Raw genomic sequence first — 19,689 nt, forward strand, 5'->3', positions numbered from 1 at the left:
ATGACGGTGCGGGGGGGTTGAGAGTTGAAGACCGAGGGTGGGAAGGGAGTAGAAGTAGAGGAGAGTGAGAGGTTGGATATTGGTGAAGTAAATGTGGAATTTAAGGTTGAATGTTCAGGTCGGATAATACGTATGGTTTTTGGGCTTAAACGAGCTGGGTTTTGGGGACGGGAGAATACGGGGTAGATGGCGCTCTTTGATGCGGTGACAATAATCAGAGTTATTAGTTATGTTAGTATTGATGTTAGGGTGTAGTATGCCATTCCTTTCTCCGAAGAGTAACATTTTCGATACGGTAGATGCGGAATGGGAGTAAAATAGTTCAAGTAGTGTTATATTGATAGATGAGAGGATTTTTTTTAATGGAGGATTTGTGTAGAATCTGCCTTGCTGTGATTCTTTTTTTTTTCAATTTGAATAACCTGATTCTTTCTTTAGTATGTATGTATGAATGGTGTGGTGTCCATGTGGGTTACACAGCTTCCATGTGGCTTAATAAATTAGTGAATTTCAATATCATGTACACAAGTCCAAAGAAACCAGGGAACATCCCTGCGGTGATATGTTTTTTTTGGGATTTCTTGCATATCAAGTACATGTCATGTGCGTGATTCTTGGTAGGTTCAGTGTTTAGTTGAATCAACAAGAAACCTTACACCACATGTTGCTATGGCTACAAGACAAGCTTGTTAGGAATATGCAACATGAGGTAAGATGTACGCGGAAGTCTCCAAGCAAGCTTCTCATTCGCAGGCAGGTGTATGCGGCTTTTACCGTTCTTGCACAGACGACTCTGTGACTTGGTCTTGTGGCGCAGCTGTTTTTCCGCGAAGCCAGAAATAGCATAACCACATTAGCGAGGGCGCTAGTAGACAGGCAAGAGCAGATTTTGGGGTCCAAACTATGCATGACCCTTCCCCGTTATCGGACGACCCACATCACCACTTCAACACCACGCCTGCTGGTTAGTGGGTGACATTCTTTGCTCTCACAACTCGCCACGCCGCATCTGATGAGTTGTCTCATTCCTACAAGCCTCTGGCCGGCAATTCTTGGTCTTCGATTGGTCTTCCAGCCCCTCTCCTGCAAGTAACTGTACCATATTAACAGCGTGGCGCCGCAGCGGGAGCCTCCACCCCTCGCATCATGGCTTTGTGGCTTACCGCAAAATACTCAGAATGAGGCCTCCGTCTCTGGCAAATTTGCGCACATTCCCCTCCACTCCCTACTTTTGGTTTGGTCTAGGCAGACTTGCAGAAGCAACAAAGAGGAGGGACCAGCAGCGTTCAGCCTTGTGCCCGCCAAATCGTGGTTTGTTTCCGCTCATTTCTCCTAGCGCTGGTGGCCGTGTTGGCCTAACCTCCGAAACTAACATCCTACAACACACCTTAGTTTAAGCCGCATGTTTGTTTGAACATATGCAGTCTTTCTCATGTTGTAGAGGTTTTGGGGGTTGTTTGACAGTTTTGGTCAGCGCAAAGTGACGTGTTGGGCAAGTGCTGGCGACATCAGCCATCTAATGTTGGCAGTTCCACCAGCTGAGCTCATACTCTCAGCTGCACGCGTGAATGCAGTAAGGCCGCAAACCTTTTTTGTCCGCACGTGTGAGGAGACCCCAAGTCGACTCGCAGCATGTCGGTGTGTATGGCTCGATCATGGCGCCCCCCTAGACGCATGTTTAGCACACCCAGTCTACCACCCTGTGCCACCGCCATTTGCTCCGCAATCCTTTCCCAGTATCTCCCTACTTGACCGGGTGCAGCCATAGCTTTGACGGCTCTTCTTCACGGCCTATCATTCGCCAGGCATCTTCGTTTCATCCCTCTACCGAAGGGCGCAGTGACCTTTTCCAAGATGGAGGGCCTAGTTTTCCCCACACGTGCTGAGGCTGAGCATCTTGTTGCTTCTGTGACGAACGAGACCACGTAGTGGACGCCTTTTCGCCGATTCGGCGCCATCGGTCTTGAGATCTGAACTGCGTCTATGCACAATATGTTTCATTTAATGGGCAGATATATGTCTGCCTGGTGCCCGGTAACTGGGACCAGGCCAGTTAAGGTTTCTCTACCATCAAAACGACACTGCCACTATTCCTGGTTCAGACCATTGGAGCATAAACTACCATTGTATATCTTTTACCTTAAATCCTCCTCCCACACTTCACAAGTCCATCCCAGCAATCTCGACTACAGCTCAACCCTCACTGAACGCACTTCATCCAAAACACCTCATCACGATGGCTCCTACCCCAGCAGACTTAACCCCAGAAGCCCCCTCCCCCACCCCCACGGGCTCTCTAAAATCCCACCCACAAACAACCTACTGGACAAAAGCAAACATAATCTCCACCACAATCTTCATCATAATCTGCGTCCTCCTCCTCGCCGGCGCCCTCGCCCTCTTCCTCTGCCGGCGCCGCCAGACAAAAAAGCTCGCCGCACAAAAACCCGACGCCGCCGCCCTCCTCCCTGACAAAGACAAGGCAAACATGTTCAGCCGCGACCGCGCCAGCAGCGTAACCCTCTACGTCGACTCCGACGCCGACGACCGCAGAAAGCGCGCAAGCACCGATACTATGCGTCTCGTCCCCCTGCACATTACCCCCGTGGAGGAGCACCATGATCCAATTGCAGACCTTCATGCGGGTCCCGGGCGTGCTGTGACTACTGATCGTGCCGTCAGTGTCGGAAGCAGTGTTAGTGCGGTTAGTAGTAGAGCATCGCAGGGTTCGGTGCTATTGAGTCCGGTCGTGCAGGGTGAGGATGCGGATGCTGCACTGAGGAGTGTGGGTCGCCCGAGGAGTACGAGTACGGCGTCGACAAGGTCGAGGTATTATGAGAGGGCTGATATTGGGGAGATGCCGGAGGTGCCCAGGATTGTGCATACGGCTGCATAGAGGAGAGTAGGGAAGGGGTAGGGAGGGAAGGGGTTGTGAGAGGGAGTTTTTCTTTTCTTTTGGATGCTTGAGATTTGGCTTTTGGTGGATTGGTGCGATATCGATATACCCTTTTTTCTTGTTCTTCTTTTACCCAAAATTTCATGGCTTTGGGATCCTTGGCTGGTGGTGATAGTCTCTCTCTAGACTAGATAAAAAAAATAATCTTAGTCTTTATCATTTTGTGTATACGCTTCATCATAAACAATTCCATCTTCACATTCAGAAAATCCATCTGCCGTGTATTCGACCCAATGTATCTAGCTTCGCTTTCGCAGTGTAACTAGGTATGTGTGTTTTCCTCGCCGCTGGTCTTGTGACCTATTTCGGCCCCCAAAACACACGTTTGATTTAGTCATGTACTCAAGACTCTACAAAAACTCCAGTCGAACTCCTCTGACTACTCGCTCCAACGTAAGCACTAAACAGTACACTCTGCAGCATTACCATTGCTATATTTGGATCTTTTCTACCTCCGATAGGCAACGATTGGATGCGTACGTGGCGATCTCTATTTGCATCTACAGACATACAAGTACGCGTCCTCCCATTGTTTTTCTGCTTGGGCCATCTTAGTAGAGAAAGAGAAACACGTCACATTTGGATGAAAAGAAAAAGAAAAAGAGTTACGTGTACAGAGGTGCTTGGTATTTCACCACATCCATCATGCCATCCATCTAATTATACACATACTCTTGCATGAGCAGCCCTTCCGCTCCCGTCCTTCCCGCTTTTCCGCATCGCTATCAAGACAGAAGATTTACCCATGACGCCCATCGCTTTGCTTCAACGCTACATGTGCGGAAAACGCGCACTTAGTTCGCGACGTAAGAAAAAAACAAAAGAGATACGAACAACTCTCACTTCTTGGCCGTAGCCCTCACACTCTCCTCACTAAGCTCCCACTGCGGATCCCAATGTACATACTGCGCCATAGCAACACTCAGCAGCCACTCCGTCTTGACAATGCGAGGAATCATGTCGTGCTTCTTGGCCAACTCCCTAAATTTATTCCAATTTGTGAATTCCCGCTTGTCAGCGTCGGAAATCAGATATAGCACATCGCCCTCATCCTCGACTTGGTTCTGACTAACTTCCTTATCCGAGGTATTAAGAATGCGTTTGGAAGCCGAGACAGTAGTTGGACGACCTCTCCAAAGCGAGCATTTGCCACCGTTGACTTCGATGATATCTTTGTAAGTATCGAACCCACCCGCGACTTTTTCGGTGCAAAAGATGGTCCAATCTTTGAGGAGACGATGGCGGTTTTGCTTTGCCCGGTCGAGGGCTTCGGAGAGTTTGAAGTTGTTTGCTTTTTCAAAATCCCTGTCTTGGAGAAGGTGCTTGTCGATTGGGGGAAGCTTGCTGTGCTTGAGGGCGTAGTCGAGGTAACTCGTTGAGACGAGAGTGGGTGCGCAGGCGAGCGAGGCGATAAATTTCTTCGTTCGGACTGGATGCGGGGCGCAGACGAGGTCTACTTTCTTGAAGTCGTCGGTAATGAAGAGACCCAGTTCGCGTAGACGTGCCTTGTCTTTGGATTCTTTGTCTGGATTGTTGGTCCATCGTTCGTCTTTTGAGATCAACATGCGGAACTTGATGGGGGTAAGCTTCTCCTTCTTTGCTCGCTTATTCTTCGTTGGGACATCTGTGGTTTCCTCCTCTGTCTCTTCGTCTTCTTCGTCTTCGTCGACTTTGTCAAAAGAACGCTTACTCGACACAGAATCACGGCCACTTTTTGTCTGTTTTGTTTGTTCCTCAGTCTCATCTTCTGCTCGTCGACGTCCGCCATGTATGACGCCACCCTTACGCTTCATTTCTTTTTCAAATTGGGCAATATCCGGGGCGGCATCGTGTAGCTTTGACAGTGCCCGGTCTTTGGCACCACGGCTGCCTGGTGTATGATTTTCCTTTCCATCTGTTTGTCGTGCAGGCGCTGGGGTTTGCACAATACCTCCTGATTTGGCACGCTTAGCCTTCTCAGCCGCAGGCGGGCTGCGTGCCGGTGGAGGCTCGCTTACTCTTGGTGCAACATTGGACGCTGGGGCATTATTGATTGGGGGCGCTACTTTTGCGGCCTTAGTAGGCTTCGTTTGCTTGGAGAAGAATGCCTTCTCAGTGGCCTCACGGTCTATCTCGGTCTGGCCCAAGACCTCTCCGAGGTTTGTTCGCGCTGGAAAGTATGTGTAGCGATTGTCCGTCAGTGGCATCTCTCGGCATTTGGCGTAGCTGTCTTCGAGCCAAAGATGGTTGACAATGTTCACACCCCATTCCGTTGCTGCCTCGCACTTTTCACTGTTCTTGTGTGCAGCAATAAGATGTGTGTTGTCCTGTTTGAAGGTCTTTGTGAATTCTGCGCCAGTCGCTTTGATCAAGTTCTCTAGGTAAACGCGTGCTTCGCCCGTATAGCTCGATATGCTAATCTTGTACTGGTCGAAGCCTGGAATGCCTTGACGTGGACGTGGATAGTGCATCATTCGCTGCATTGGATTTGTCCAGATGCCGTGAGTGATGAGATAATATAACCAGCCGAGGTTTCCAACATCTTTCCGTGCTTGCGAAGCCTTGACATAGTCGGTACCTTCCCGGTAGTTGCACACGTACATGTCCGCCTCGTCTATTTTGGACGTCACGCTGCCGCCACCAGCCTTGATCATGCCTGTTATGATGCCTCTGAGCTTAGTGCTGATATCTAGGTCCTCTCCAAGCTTGACGCTTTTCCCTTCAAAGGCTTTGATCGCACGCGGGGGTTCGAGGTGAGGTGGGGGCGGCACAGGTTCATTCTGCGGGTCTGGCGTGGTGGCATCTCGAATCTGCTGGCTTGTTCGCGTTGGAGGTATTGCGCCTGGTTCAACGTCGGCGAGGATCTCGGGATTTGGGAGCGTGTAGGGGCGTTCTGATATTCTCCGCCCAACCTTCAGACAGTCATCGAACCTGGGAATGTCAGCGATAGCCGTACCCCATGTCCACAATGCAAGTCTCACCAGTGGGGTAGCACAATCGTAAGCTGCAGGCGCTTGCTAATCGCCAACTGGCACCGTGGCTCGCTGATATCCAGCGCAATAAGATGCGTCACCAACTTGGACAAGCTGGGTGCAATTTGCCCGCCCATTGCCAGCACGCCGCCTTCAATAGCCTCTTTGTCTCCGCTGGGTATGTCGCCGCAACATATGACGACGTCGTTCATGAAGAGGGCTGGGTCTGGGCTGTAGGTCCGCGGGTTCTTGGTCTTCATGGCCTGGAGGGACGCGTCTACCCATGCTGGTCTGATGACATGTACCATGAGATCGAGGGCACGGTAGTAGTCTGGGAAGTCGGCTGTCTCCGAAATGATGTAGTTGATTTCTTGAAGATTATCTATGCGACCCTTGGGGGCTTCAAAGGGCACGATCGTCCCATGTGCGCCAGTAATGGCATGTTCAATCTGCACTGTCTATCAATATGGCTGTCTCAAACTCAAGTCGCAACGCGTCGCATACCTCTTGTATACGGTCTTCGGATATACCATTGGGACATATGGTGAAACTGAGATCTGCAAACAACCCTGGAGAGCTATCCTGCATAGTGGTGTCCTCCATTGTGACGATTGACCGTGGTGTGCCGTTGTGGGGAGAATGCAGAACTACCGTTATTCTCCCACCAGGCGCGACTTGCGGCGCGTATCGGTGCAGCGCGAACGCGACATGTGTCACGTGATACCCCACCCAAACACTTCCACTTCGATTCCGTCACATGTATGGGATGACCAGGTGCGTGGAGGCATGAATATCCCTTTTCTTACTGGCCGCTCTTAGAATCACTCCTTCAAGGGTCTACAGAGATTCCGGCTAGCTGATTGGTCTGTAAATCTACTGGTTTACTCGGGCAGTACTGAGTCGCCGCGTTCAGAATGGACCTCGGCAGTCTTCCCCAGATTATGCCGGCAACTCGTCACGACACCTGGAGCATCAACCTACGCTTGCTTTTATCTTCTTCTCGGCACTTACGATCATCCATCTATCTACTTTGATCGCGCCCGTATCCACTTTCTTCACAAATAACTTCTCTTCCACATCATTGTCCACGGGAGCAGACCACGGTCGCGCCGGATAACCCCTTATCTAACCATGTCTTCAACCTACTTCCGGATAGACGAACACAAGGTACCAGCTTCGCATATCCGTGGATTTCCCCGGTCAACGGCAACAAAACAAGAGGAAGTACTACATTTGGCTGTCAAGCAATATACGCCACTCAGCAACAAAAGCCCCAAGCCTGGTGACATTACCATCATTGCCGCGCATGCCAATGGCTTTCCAAAAGAACTGTACGAGCCGCTGTGGGATGAGCTACTCAAGCGATGCGAGCAGCACGGCTTTGGTATCCGGGGAATCTGGATAGCAGATGTTGTGCACCAGGGCTGGAGTGGTGTGCTGAATGAGGGTAAACTGGGCAATGACCGTATGCAAACTCAAATGACTGTGCAAACCAAAAAGCTAATTTTGAACAGCTGCATGGTTGGACCACAGCAGAGATCTGCTCCACATGGTCAACCACTTCCGCGATCAAATGCCCCGTCCTATTGTTGGTGTGGGCCACAGCATGGGCGGCTGCCAGCTCGCAAATCTTGCTCTTCTCCATCCGAGGCTCTTTGAGACACTTGTTCTCATTGACCCCGTCATCCAAGGAAAAGTTTCTCTCAACGGCAACATTTCACCCGCAGCCGCATCAGCAAGGCGCCGAGAGCTCTGGCCATCACGGGAAGACGCAGCAAAGAGTTTCGCAAAGAGCAAATTCTACCAAGCTTGGGATCCGCGCGTGCTGGATCGCTGGGTGCAGAATGGACTAAGAGACGTACCGACAAAACTGTTTCCCGACGCAAAGAAGCCTGAAGTTACCCTCACAACAACCAAGCATCAAGAAGTCCTGACATTTCTCCGCGCAAACTTCACCGCAAGACCAGGAGACAAGGAGCCCTCATCTGCAGATTTCACCCTCAGCAACCCAAAGCTGAACAGGAGAACGCACGCAGACATGACGCCGTACGAGGAGCCTCAAACACCCTTTTACCGCGGCGAGAGCACAATCGTCTTCAACCAACTACCCTCGCTCCGCCCATCCTGCTTCTACATCTTTGGCGAACTCTCTTTCCTAACTGACGACGCCGTCATTGAGGAGAAGATGCAAATGACGGGTTCAGGCGTGAACGGTAGCGGGGGCCGTGCAGAGGGTCTTGTAGACAATGTCACGGTCAAAGGAGCCGGACATTTGATTCCTATGGAAAAGGTCGGAGAGAGTGCAGACCACATTAGCAAATGGGTGGGCAAGGAAATGAAGAGGTACTGGGACTGGGAGCGTAAGACAGAAGAAGAATGGGAGGGCAAACAGGGTATCGAGAGGAGTGTATTGCCCAAGCGATTTTTCGAGGAGTTGGATACGCTCATCAAGCCAAGAGAGAAGAAAGCATCCAAGTTGTAACCTATCAGTATGTGGATCTGGAATTATAAATAGTTACTGCACAATCTTTTCTCGTTTTCCCCTTCCAAAACTTCAATCTTCCTTACTCTCCCCCCTCTCAGGATAATACCCTCCTGCAAACTCTAAACTCGCCCCCTCCCACCTCTCCTTCTTCAAATCTTTCCAGCTACTCCACGGCCACCACCCCTGCCGCTCCGAAATCCTCACTTCAATCGTCGCTAAAAAGCTCTCCTTGCAAAAATTCGCGCGGTGCCCATCAGGAAACGGACTCGCGAGACCAAACCACCCATATTCTTTTGGCGCATGCGCCTTCAAGTCCAACTTGTACATGTAATTACTGACTGAAATGGAAAAAGAGCGGTCCTCCCAATCATTCGCCACGCTCATAAACGGCGAGAAGAGATTCAAATACGCGACCGAGAAGGGTGGCACGAAATCCAAGTCCAAGTCTGGAGAGCGATAGCCGAGGAGGAAAGCAGTGTTGTATAGGATCTTGCCGCCCGCAAGAGACACACCGCGTTTTGCGTCGTTGTCCCAGGCCTGCACCCACATGTGTGCGTCGGGGAAGCTATTGGCCCAGTTTTTTTCTTGGTGGATGGTCGCGCTGGTGTGCGCGTCTGCGGAGGGGAAATCTGTGCCGAGTGCGGGGATGGAGAGGGAGAGGGTGGTTGGGGAGCAGAGGGAATGGACGTGCCAGTGCAATGGAAAGGGGAGGTGGATCATCCAGCCCTCTGGTGTGCTTTTGTCTGATCGCCAGGCCGTGTATTCTGTACATTGGGCTTTGAGGGTCCAGCTGCCGTCTTCAGCGGAGAGGTTGTAGCTTGTGAGGCCGTTGCTGGTGGTGGTCATGGTGCCCATGCCTGGTACTTGGAGCTCGAATGATTTGCCTTTTGGGTCGGTAGTTATGCGCTTGATTTCCGGGATGAAGTGCTCGCGCTGGAAAATGGGGCGTCCGGTTGAGGGGTAGTAGGTGAAGGACACCATGTGTGGGCGTGAGGGCGCGTTGGGGACTGAGCAGATGATTAAGGCGATGTGAGAGCCGGATGGAAGGTCGAACTTGGAATAGTAGCCTTCGAATTGCGAGGATGGATGAGGGGCGAAATGCTCCATGACGATTGTTTATTATCCCAGAACTGATATCCTGGGTGATGTTGAGGTTTTGATAGTGTTGCGTTGGAAGGGTTACGCTCTTGAGGTGGGTCGCCATGTGGTTGAGCGACTCATGACGTAGACATTTGACGTTACTAGCCACAACGTCGTGGTAATTCAAGAAGACGCAATTCCTCCCAATACACCCCCGCCTTGTTGTTTCCAAAATATTCCATCCTTCGAACTGACTATGAACCTCTTGGCATCTGTGTAACTTCACGTAGCACATGTCCCACGAAAGCATGCCTATCCCGCCGCCCTTCGCCTGTAGCGCACCCTCTTTTCTCTGGCCCAATACTTATTCCCCTGCTATTCAATTTCTCACACACGAAAGTATTGACCCTCAAATGGAAGTGCTGGCCACACTGGATTTCATTGCTTGTGTGAATCGTGCTGATCACACAGCCTAGACGGGACGGTCTGACATTCGGGCATCGAATACATGCAGGATATGGCGACCAGTCGCCATATATGAAAGTCTTCCAAGTATATTCAATGGCTCATCTTCTACGCTTCTGCTCACCCCCCTTGTCGTTCTTCCAACTCCCAGAATAGTGATGGGTCACCAGTTGCGGTGGCAGGATCAACTTTTCCTCCGGTGTATACCTGTTTGTGAGCGGCGAGAATGAATGTGCTGGTAATATTAAGACATCCTCGAAGAGTCGCGGCTCCAAAATGTTATATGTTTCGGTTACATCAAGGGTCCTGTTGAGTCGCTTCGCCAAACTCCTAAAGGTACCAGTCGTTAAGCGTCGGGGACCCGAGAAATCAACAACATCTCCCATCATATCCAGTGTGATGTTTTCGACCGGAACGTTATACTGAAGAGTCTTTGCTCGTACATCTGCAAGGATGTCGTCAACAACCTGCATCATGTGTGGTAACCGTGGCTTAGCCATAAAAGTCCAGCTGCAGAACTGGCGCATGTAGGGCTCGTCGTGGCCTGCATCAAACTCCCATCCTACTACAAGTGAAGCTTTTCCTTGGTATTCAGGTGGTACCCATTCGTCCATAGGCACACCTTCGCACGAGACGTCCAAATCCGACCATACGCCACCTTGATCCCAAAGTAACAGATAGCGTAGCATGTCCGCCTTATATATAGGAATAGGGAATGCGAGGTACGTGTCGACGATATCGGGACGGAATGCAAAGGTTTTGCGAACGTATTCATCGCCGCTCTCGTCCGTCATAAAGTGTGGTCGATATTCAGGGTTGCCCTTGATGCAAGTGTCGGTCCAATTCCGTGCCTTTTCAGAAAGTCCCTTGGGACCCAATTTGTACCAGAGCAGTTTGGGGATTCCATTTGGGTTGTGTGGTATTATTGCCGGAACTTCGGAAATATGAGCTCCAAGGTGATTCTGAATCAGGTGAAAATGGTAGATCAATCCGATCATACACAGCGCAATCAACGTGTAGTAATTAAAGAGTCTGCCCAATTGCGGTGGTGACGGCAACATGTTGAGAAGAAAAAGTCGAAGGAAAGACTGAGAAGGAGAGAAAAGTGGCCACGCAATTGGGAAAATCCAAACGCAATCCATTTACTAGGTGTGTCTTATCATTAAATGACCGAGAAATGACCCTTGTTCTGGTAAGAAAATAGTCAAGCGCGGCGGAGTGTCCGGGGCATACGCAAGCCTGCCCATTGCGCACGCACTCGGGTGGAGTGGGTCGCAACTGACAATGACGCGACAGCCCTAAATTCCCCTGACGCGACAACCAGCCTCATCTTGCTAGCTGATAAGTGTGTAGCAGATCTGTGGCGAAAATGGTTCTCACTAAAATATATTGTTGGTTTTGGAGTTTATTGAAGCTGTTCCCTGGTATGCGGAAGGCTTCGAGAAGAAGCTAGAAAAGGGGGCTCACTGCGATGGTAATCGAAGCGTTTCACTAGACAATACCCTTCCTTGTTGTCAGCTCCTTCGCCGTCAGCCGACGTAAGTACTTACACATAAACTTTGGCTGACATGGATATATCAGGGATGGAACACGCATTTAATGCTCGCGGCTCGATTTAGAGTCCACGTTCGTCTATTGCGTTTACCCAAGATTTCATCGGCGCTTCCCTATCCACACTCGCAAGGCTTTTGTGCGGAAACCAACGGGAGTGCAGATAGGCGGTGAACATCGTATACGCAAAAGACTTTGCCCTTGGTTTGGAGAATGAATTGTGGGGGATCGTAGGCTAGTGGTGAAGGAATGTGGGGTCGAGGCTGGGCGAGTGTCAACAGGACTGACACGCTAGTAAGTAAGTATGCTACTGCTGACTCGTGATTCAAGTCAAACCCAGCCTTACAGCCCCCAAAGGCTTGACTTTAACCTCACTTGTATTTTACTACCGGATAATGGTCCAAGAAACTGTACTCAGTAGTTTGTATGAGTCTACTGTGAATTGTTGATGTACTGGTTGATTCGGAGTCTCTTAAAGAATTCGACCCGTCATACTCGCGACCTTTCTCTCCCATGTCACAACCCAATTCTTCGCAAGTAAAGGGTGATCCATCGTAGCTTCGGACATGCTCCGTTCGCTTCACGACGCTTGAGCAAAACTGCAATACCATAACGACTTAGTTTCATTCCTGATGTCGTTGCTATGCGCCACACTAGCAACAAGCCATGAATAACTCGATTATGGAATACCGTACAAATACCTGCATTGGTCAATATGAAGTTCCCAGCTTAATCCGTCTGCGTTGAGGCGTGAGAAGTAGTAGGCATATGGCTGCTCTCTCAACACTTCAATTGCGCAGTTGTCTTAGCTGAGTTTATACCCATCTAATAAATCGTCTGAAAAAGCAGATGCAAGCGTCGAAAATGCAGCGATGAGAAAAAAAACGATGTAGCGCATTATTGGAGTAGTAGTATGCGGGATGTAGTAAATGATTGGAGAATCGACTTGAATCCAGGTAGTGCTGCGACAAGTCACCAAGATGGTACGATATGAATGGACACCAGAGAGAAGGCCGTTATAAATAGCATAAAGTCATTGGTACGTGTGACAAGGTTCACGATAATTTGTATGAGAGTGTCCTTGCTAAAGATGCAAGGTTCCGCTTTGCGTTTCTGTCAATCAGTAGTGGATGTCACAGAAACGGGAGAGACATCAGCTTACTGTAAACTATATTGACCTGCGATTTGTCCGTGTGTAGGCTCGAAGCAGTTTAGGCGCTTCCATATCGATTTCGGTGGCGTCAGATACCTCAAGCTTGTTTGATCAAGCTTTTCAGGTTGCTTTCTTCATTGATCTTTGGTGGGAACGATTTCAAGCTTTCGCGTACGGGTGTTGGGTATCCGTCGCAGCGTTCTGTACCAGAAGTCGAGGTAGATACAACTACCGTAGAGAAGATAGAATAAGACCAGGGAAGACTGAGTTTTGCATGAATTTTAACTGGGAGGGATCTTGATGTCGAGCAAGTAAGTATGATATCTGGAGAAAGAAATTTCAGCAATCTGCGAACACGTGTGCTATATCAAGGAGTTCAAATAAAGATGAGGTCCTAAGAAATAAATGAAAATTGTACAAGATACCTTGCGCCTTGCAAATTGTTCATTCTGGAACAGGAAATGCTCTAATCGATATTGTGTCCATCGGAAATGGATTACATGAGATCAATCAACAACGATTTGCCTGTGCCAGTACGGCTAAACGTTATTTCAGTGCGCATGGATTTCATTTTCCTTTTTTTTAAATTAGAATCATCAAAACTGACACATTATGGACATATTCGGATAAATTCCCAAGTATGCACACTGTTCTCTCCAGTGCATCCTTGTTATCTAAATTTGCAGCTGCGACGCATTCATTGTAGCTCTAGCTACATATTACAACCACAATCAATCTCTGAAGAAATTTTCGTGCGAGAAGAAATGCGATCGCACTATTGTCTCATTGCTCAGCAGAAGCTGTGATCCCTTGGTTCATCTACTAATCCTCCGCCCCGGTATCACCACAAAGCAGTGAGGGCCATATGAGCGATATATGTAATGACCATTAAACTACTGAGTGTGACAACGAATACAGGTAGAAATATGGCCGCAGTCAACTCAAAGGATATGAGTTTGAGAGCCACGATCACAAGATCAGTCCTGAATCGAAAATTTTACAGGATCTATTGTTCAACGAACCTGGAATAGCTGTAAACTTGGATCAGGATCCAAGTTGTCGCTTACGAGATGAATTTACCTAAGACTATGCTGGGAAATTAGTCCTAAAGAAGTGGTTGGCATGTGCAAAGCTGGAAGAAACATGGCCTAATGCGTAGTGATTACAACACGGCGGACCTGGTACTGCTTCATTTTCCTGAAGGAGGCTAGTGGCACTCAGGGAAAGTTACAGTGGTATAAGTCTCTCGTCAAAGAAGCTGCATATCCGGTACCTGGGACCGTTCATCATGACGCGGGAGATCGCGAGGCTAGCGTACGCACTTTATCGCAACATCGTCGATATTTTGCATACACCTGGTGTCCAAGACCGTACTGCTTGGTAACCGGAAGAAGCCATCCACATTCAACTTTTTCGACAAGGACCTGTTTAGATCGAAGATGACGCGGCATGATGAGAAAACTACAAAGTCAACAAAATTCTAGCGCACAGAGGATTACATTAGAAAGTGCAAAGTGAAAGTCAAATTTCTTGGGTGTTTATTGACGAAGACTACGCAGGAAGCAGGAAACAATCAAGACCTTCGTGTTGAGGCTATGAAGCTATGCCCAAGACGGAAAAGCTGACACCAACGTTAGCAGGACGAAGGGCATGGAATGAACTAGGCGAGATTGAGCGCACGGAACTTGGTCAGGAATATGCTCATATAGACAAAAAAAACCCTTGAAATACGTGGTTTCTATGAAGGTCTTCTTTGAATGGTGCTGAAATCCATCACAAGTTTTAGAAATAACAGCACAGCAGGCAAGTGGACTGGTATGCAACGACCCTGTTGGCTGGAGTTTTGAGTCGAGACGAGACTCCAGAAGGGAGTAGGGTGATGTCACAATGCTCGCCACGGTACTATCCATGAGAGCGATCAGGTAAAATGAGCTCCTTCTCCGCATGTTTGTCACTCTGGGTCAGTCACAGACATGTGCCTTGACGTTAACGCACCCATTGCTCTTCGCGCACACTTGATGGCTCTCCAACAACTTGTTTCAACACAACGAAACACCGATTTCTCGTAGTTTTTCGATACCTCCGACAACAAAGCCCAAAGCTACCACTCGATCGGTATTGTTATGAGCTGGACGTGGCCCCTGATGGGCCTCTGTTGAGGAACTCAACAATAGAGATCTGCGAAACTTGTACTAGCTAAGCGAAACATAAGGAAGCAAGTCGAGGCAAGTACCCGTACCTAATAATTTCTTCCTCCGCATCAGAGATCGCCAAGACACTCCGCATTCATGTGTTCTTTTTCCCGAAAATGCAAAAAAGGACAACAAACTTCCTTGATCCCTTGATCCTTGACTGTTGTCTTGGCCCTGTTCATAAGTGGTGTAAAAAAATGAATGTTCCGTACCAAGATTTTCTGAATTTTACCCTATTTTACTTATTCTATGCAACAAATGATGGCACCGCAAAACCTCTATGCAGGTTTCCTTCCTTATTTTCCGCTGCATTTTCTCGAGATTCTATGCTTAATAGGCATGGAAAAATGTTTTAGATTATTCAAAGAATCGCGTCATAGTATCCAGCCATGAAATGTAGAGAACATGTTTTGGTGATGCCGCGATGCAGTAAAACATCATGGAACATGTGGTGATGTTGATCAGCCAACGTCACCCCGATCCTGGAGTTCAAGCGTTTATTGGGTCTACGCTTTGGCGTATCCGATCCGTCCGGGCTAGTGAAATTATGGCGCACGATCATACCAACCCCAAGAATGGCACAGTAGTGAACACTATATAGATATTTTAGAGATGCGTACAGCCTTCAAAAAGTTCAAAGCATCCTTCCACATTACCTTCTCATCACTTAGTTTATAATACCTATACTCGTTAACAAATTTCACGACATATTTTTCTGTACATAATAAACTTCGAAAAGAACTCTTTTATACCTAATCAAAAATGTCTCAGACTTTAGTTTCTACTGCACCAGTTCAGGTTGGACTTCAACCTTTCTCACGACCTTCCCTACCCGCGGAAGAACACACTGTTCAAATCCCACAGCCTTCCAGCAATGACTTCATCAAGGCTGCGCTCAATGAGGGCATCAAAAAGGGACAGCAGATCGATGAGACAGTCGCTGCCATCATGGATATCCTAGAGACGTTCAGTCTTCAGCAGTATGGCAACGACGTTTTCATGGGAAGGAAGGTCTTCGGGCCAAAAGTCTACCTGCATGTGTCTGAGCATAGGAAGCTCCCTATGGTTCTTCCAGCCTTCCCGGCAAAGAGCATCAACACGCAAGACAAGGTTCTTGGCACTAGTCCTGACCTTGGAGAAGAGCTTGCTTTGGATCGGTTGAACGACTTGTGCACCCGAATCAGTCGCGTCTATGAGCCCGGTGCTATGGTCCTTATTGCGACTGATGGTGCTTGTTATAATGGTGAGTAAATTTCTGTGATCGAAAATGCACTAGCTGACGAAATAAGACCTCACAGGTGTTACGGAGGATAGCCTCTGGGAGTACGGAGTTATTCTGCGCAAGATGGTCGCAGAGAAAGGCTACGACTGCATCAAGTTCGTCCGCATTATGAATCTTTTGGGATTGCATACGGATGAGCAAATCTCCAAGGAGGACTTTGTCCATCTCCTTGAGCCTTCCCGTCGCGTCATGATGACCCGCTATGGCGATTCTGAGTTCGATGCGAATTGGTACATCCAGAACGACCCGGATTACAAGTCGACCTACGATGGCTACTCCAAGTTTCTGAAGAAGGATCTTGCATTTAGTCCTTTCAAACAGAATGCGGCTAGTGGCAAGAAGTGGAAAGCTTTGGTACATAATACGGCCAAAGCAATGATTGCTCGTGGTGTGGTACGAAACAATTCCCGTATCGATCGATGTTTTGCATGCTAACACGAAACTCCAGGCTTTTGCAGCCCTAATCCGTGAGAGATACCCCGACTATGTCCGTCTTTCCATTCACCCTTCGACTGGACTCACAAAGATTTCCATGCCGATGATTCCCCAGCCTGACTCCTTCTCCATGACCCCATGGCACTGCGCAGTGGCTGTGGATGTGAATGGAAAATTCAAGACCGCACATGCGGGAGTCCTGCGGGAGACTCATGACCTTGTTTTGAAAGACGGTGTGCCTTACTGCTTCCGTGAGCGATCCCCACTGTATTCATGGGATGCCAAGGTAGAGTTCACCCACCTTTACGGCGGTGGCATGATTGTGCGAAATGTTGGGGGAAATTCCAAGGAGTCTTTGTCGGATGCTGACCAGGAGAAACTCGCCAAACTGAAGAGTCTCCAGGGAAATGTGACCTTGGAAGGATTCTGAAAGACAGTGTCAACATGGGGTTGTTCGATGTTGGTGAAAAGTCTTGCTATTAGCTCATTGTGCATAAAATACTTAATAAAAGTAATTTGTATTCTTTCTAGTTCTTATTCCAATGAATGCCTGCTGTTATCACATCTAAATCTCAGACTCGACTTGTTATTGATTCTGACAATCTACTTTTTCTGCAGTATCTCCCCACCATCGACAAGACTTGCTCCAACTTCTGAAGCCTTTAGCACACCTGCATGATAAAGCTTCGTGACTAAATTCAATAAAGTAGCATCACATCCTTTGGCAACCATCAAGTTTATCGACACAGGTAATTGCTCTGTGTGGTTTGTTGTTGTAGAATGGTAAGACATCTGACCAACTGCATCATGCTTGTTAACGGACCTATTCAAGCTAATCGTTATCGTCCGATCGGATCACTTACTTGGAATAGTTATGTCGGGTACCTCTGCCATGACGCTAAAGTACTGGTTCGTGAACCCCGAGGGCGCTTGTGGTGGGCTTCTGTAGGTGCTTCTGTATTGAACGATTGGCGCATTAATGTAGGCCAGCACCGCCGATGTGCAGCTGCGGCGATCTTCCTTGAGCACATGGTTTTGGAACCAGTCCATGAATACAGTTTTGTTCGTGAGCGCATCAGCCAATGCCGTCGATGGTTGTGCATCCCCAAAAGCCCATCGCGCTAATGGAACTGGGTTTACAGCGGGCAGCCTTCCGTCATGCATGGATGCGTACTTGGCGTAGAAGGGGTCGCGGACTAGTTCTGTTTGACGTTGGCTAATAATCGTTGCGTAAACATTTCCTAGCAATGATTGTATATCCATTGGTGCGGACTGGGGCCGAGACTGCTGCCAGGCGGTTGTTACGTTGAACCAGTCCGTCTTCTCGATGCCAAGAACATTCTTCATCGCATCGAGAAACAGATTGATAATCGTGATTGTCTCATTTGATAATCCGGCTGGAAACGGTTCGACCAGCAATTGAGTTGGGAGAAAATCCTGAAAGTTGTTACGGGATAGCCCGTATGTTTCAGCAGCTGCATATTGGAGAAGCAATGGATCCCTTGCAATGAGCCCAGCGGTGTCTAATTCAGGAGCAAGTGCGAGTGCAAGTTGTAAGGGTGCGGCGCCGTGTGATGGCCTCAATCCGTAAAGGCCGCTGGATCGAGCAGGGCCGCGAATGCTACCGCCTGTATCTGATCCCAAAGCAAAATCCAACCAGTCATACGATGCAACGCTAGCACCGGCTCCCGCGGAAGAAAAGCTGGGATCCTGGTAGCCATCTCCGCGTGGATTGAAAGGTGAGTGATAATCGACCCAATCTGAAGTTGAGTACTCTCCGTTGGCAAACTGGGCAGTCTTTTGCTTGCCTACAATGATAGCGCCCGCATCCAGCAACCGCTGTACTAGGGGTGCTGTTGCATTGGCTGGAGGATATAGGTTGTACCATGCTCTGTTGCCGTTACCAGTTTTTATGCCAGTTACGTCAAAAATGTCTTTGATACCAACACGCATGCCAGCAAGTGGGGTAGTCGGTGTCCGCGTGTAGTAAAGTCTAGACGGAACAGCTATTGTAATACCATTACCTGTTATATGCGCAGGAAGAACAGAATGCGCTCCGGAAGGATTGGTGTACGTAGATTCAGTGAAAGCTTCTTGGTGATCAGAGTAAAGCCGGTAAGCTTGATGAATGCTACCTTGAGACGACAGGAAGTAAGGGCCCCGAGGAATAGCCTCATTCGTCTTCTCTGGAGCAAACAAGATAGTTTTGTTGCCCCGAATTTGCATGGAATCGGCCCCAAGATTTTCACGGCTCTGGTTAGTCGCTTCAAGATAAACCACTAAGGAGTCGTTAGTACGTTTCGAAAGATCGAAGAGCATATCTTAAGGAACTCATACGTTTGGCAAAGCCTTCGCTCCAAACATCATCGTTTTCCACAAAGTAGGATAGTTCACGCTCGAGAGAAGCATCCGAATAGACACCAGGACCAGGCGATATCACGGTCATTGGCATAAAACCATTCAAAGCAAGCCTGTTCGATTCGAAGAATGAAATCGCAAAATTGCTTTGAAGAGACCCGACTGCATCTGGCGGAATCCAATAAGGAACTCCATTGAGATATGCGGTAGTGCCAGTAATTTGAAGAGCTTGCCCGAGTGACGAAACAGTAGTGAGTAGGGCTACCCAAAAATCTGGGGATCTGAAAGCCATCATTCGCTATGAAAGTTACTGGAGTGAAAATGGGTGTGTGAGTCTTTTAGGATTACTACGTTCATTAAACCAGACAAAGTAACGTGTACTGTCAGTGCACTGCAGGAACGAGAGAGTGGGTCTACGTAAAAAGCAAGAGTCAAAGTGAGAATCATCACCCAAGTGCACAAATGTATTCTGATGAAAATAGGATCCTTGTTTATGTAGAGCAAAGCTCCTCTCCTAAGATTTGTACGAATAAAAGCAAACTTAGATGAACAGAGATGATGTTTGATATCTCGATTACACTTCCGTCAGATATTGATGATATGGTGCCGGGGTGGAATAAGATACTAATCTGGAAAGCTATTTCTCACCCACATTTCCCAGAAGCGCACGGGGAATTGTAGACACGCCAAGAGCCATTCCTAAAAAGACTTACAACCAAAGTCATGTTTAGGTACTTGTAGCGCATAGCAAAGAATACAAAAGCGAGTTACTAGGTAGTGA

General features: G+C 48.4%; 7 protein-coding genes across 7 annotated transcripts; 3 read left to right on the plus strand and 4 right to left on the minus strand.

The window, feature by feature from the left end:
- Positions 1–2,236: 2,236 nt before the first annotated feature.
- COCVIDRAFT_13733 (hypothetical protein) lies at positions 2,237–2,896 on the plus strand (the record flags this gene model as incomplete). The annotated part of the gene is made up of 1 exon (XM_014703820.1): positions 2,237–2,896. The coding sequence occupies one exon, from the start codon at positions 2,237–2,239 to the stop codon at positions 2,894–2,896; it is 660 nt and encodes a 219-aa protein (XP_014559306.1).
- Positions 2,897–3,795: 899 nt separating this feature from the next.
- COCVIDRAFT_13734 (hypothetical protein) lies at positions 3,796–6,510 on the minus strand (the record flags this gene model as incomplete). The annotated part of the gene is made up of 3 exons (XM_014703821.1): positions 3,796–5,866; positions 5,917–6,356; positions 6,412–6,510. The coding sequence occupies 3 exons, from the start codon at positions 6,508–6,510 to the stop codon at positions 3,796–3,798; spliced, it is 2,610 nt and encodes an 869-aa protein (XP_014559307.1).
- Positions 6,511–7,038: 528 nt separating this feature from the next.
- On the plus strand, positions 7,039–8,389 carry COCVIDRAFT_13735 (hypothetical protein; the record flags this gene model as incomplete). Its single annotated transcript, XM_014703822.1, has 2 exons — positions 7,039–7,372; positions 7,422–8,389. 2 exons carry the CDS (start codon positions 7,039–7,041, stop codon positions 8,387–8,389), a joined length of 1,302 nt encoding a protein of 433 aa, XP_014559308.1.
- A 72-nt stretch (positions 8,390–8,461) lies between these two features.
- COCVIDRAFT_91934 (hypothetical protein) lies at positions 8,462–9,499 on the minus strand (the record flags this gene model as incomplete). Its single annotated transcript, XM_014703932.1, has 1 exon — positions 8,462–9,499. The coding sequence occupies one exon, from the start codon at positions 9,497–9,499 to the stop codon at positions 8,462–8,464; it is 1,038 nt and encodes a 345-aa protein (XP_014559418.1).
- A 539-nt stretch (positions 9,500–10,038) lies between these two features.
- Positions 10,039–10,935, minus strand: COCVIDRAFT_24364 (glycosyltransferase family 32 protein; the record flags this gene model as incomplete). Its single annotated transcript, XM_014703841.1, has 1 exon — positions 10,039–10,935. One exon carries the CDS (start codon positions 10,933–10,935, stop codon positions 10,039–10,041), a length of 897 nt encoding a protein of 298 aa, XP_014559327.1.
- Positions 10,936–15,595: 4,660 nt separating this feature from the next.
- On the plus strand, positions 15,596–16,980 carry COCVIDRAFT_35462 (hypothetical protein; the record flags this gene model as incomplete). The annotated part of the gene is made up of 3 exons (XM_014703933.1): positions 15,596–16,076; positions 16,123–16,508; positions 16,564–16,980. 3 exons carry the CDS (start codon positions 15,596–15,598, stop codon positions 16,978–16,980), a joined length of 1,284 nt encoding a protein of 427 aa, XP_014559419.1.
- Positions 16,981–17,153: 173 nt separating this feature from the next.
- COCVIDRAFT_91936 (hypothetical protein) lies at positions 17,154–19,200 on the minus strand (the record flags this gene model as incomplete). Its single annotated transcript, XM_014703934.1, has 3 exons — positions 17,154–17,350; positions 17,414–18,829; positions 18,888–19,200. 3 exons carry the CDS (start codon positions 19,198–19,200, stop codon positions 17,154–17,156), a joined length of 1,926 nt encoding a protein of 641 aa, XP_014559420.1.
- Between the last annotated feature and the right edge of the window lie 489 nt (positions 19,201–19,689).

This window comes from Bipolaris victoriae, assembly GCF_000527765.1.
Source record: "Bipolaris victoriae FI3 unplaced genomic scaffold scaffold_19, whole genome shotgun sequence".
Lineage (NCBI taxonomy): Eukaryota > Fungi > Ascomycota > Dothideomycetes > Pleosporales > Pleosporaceae > Bipolaris > Bipolaris victoriae.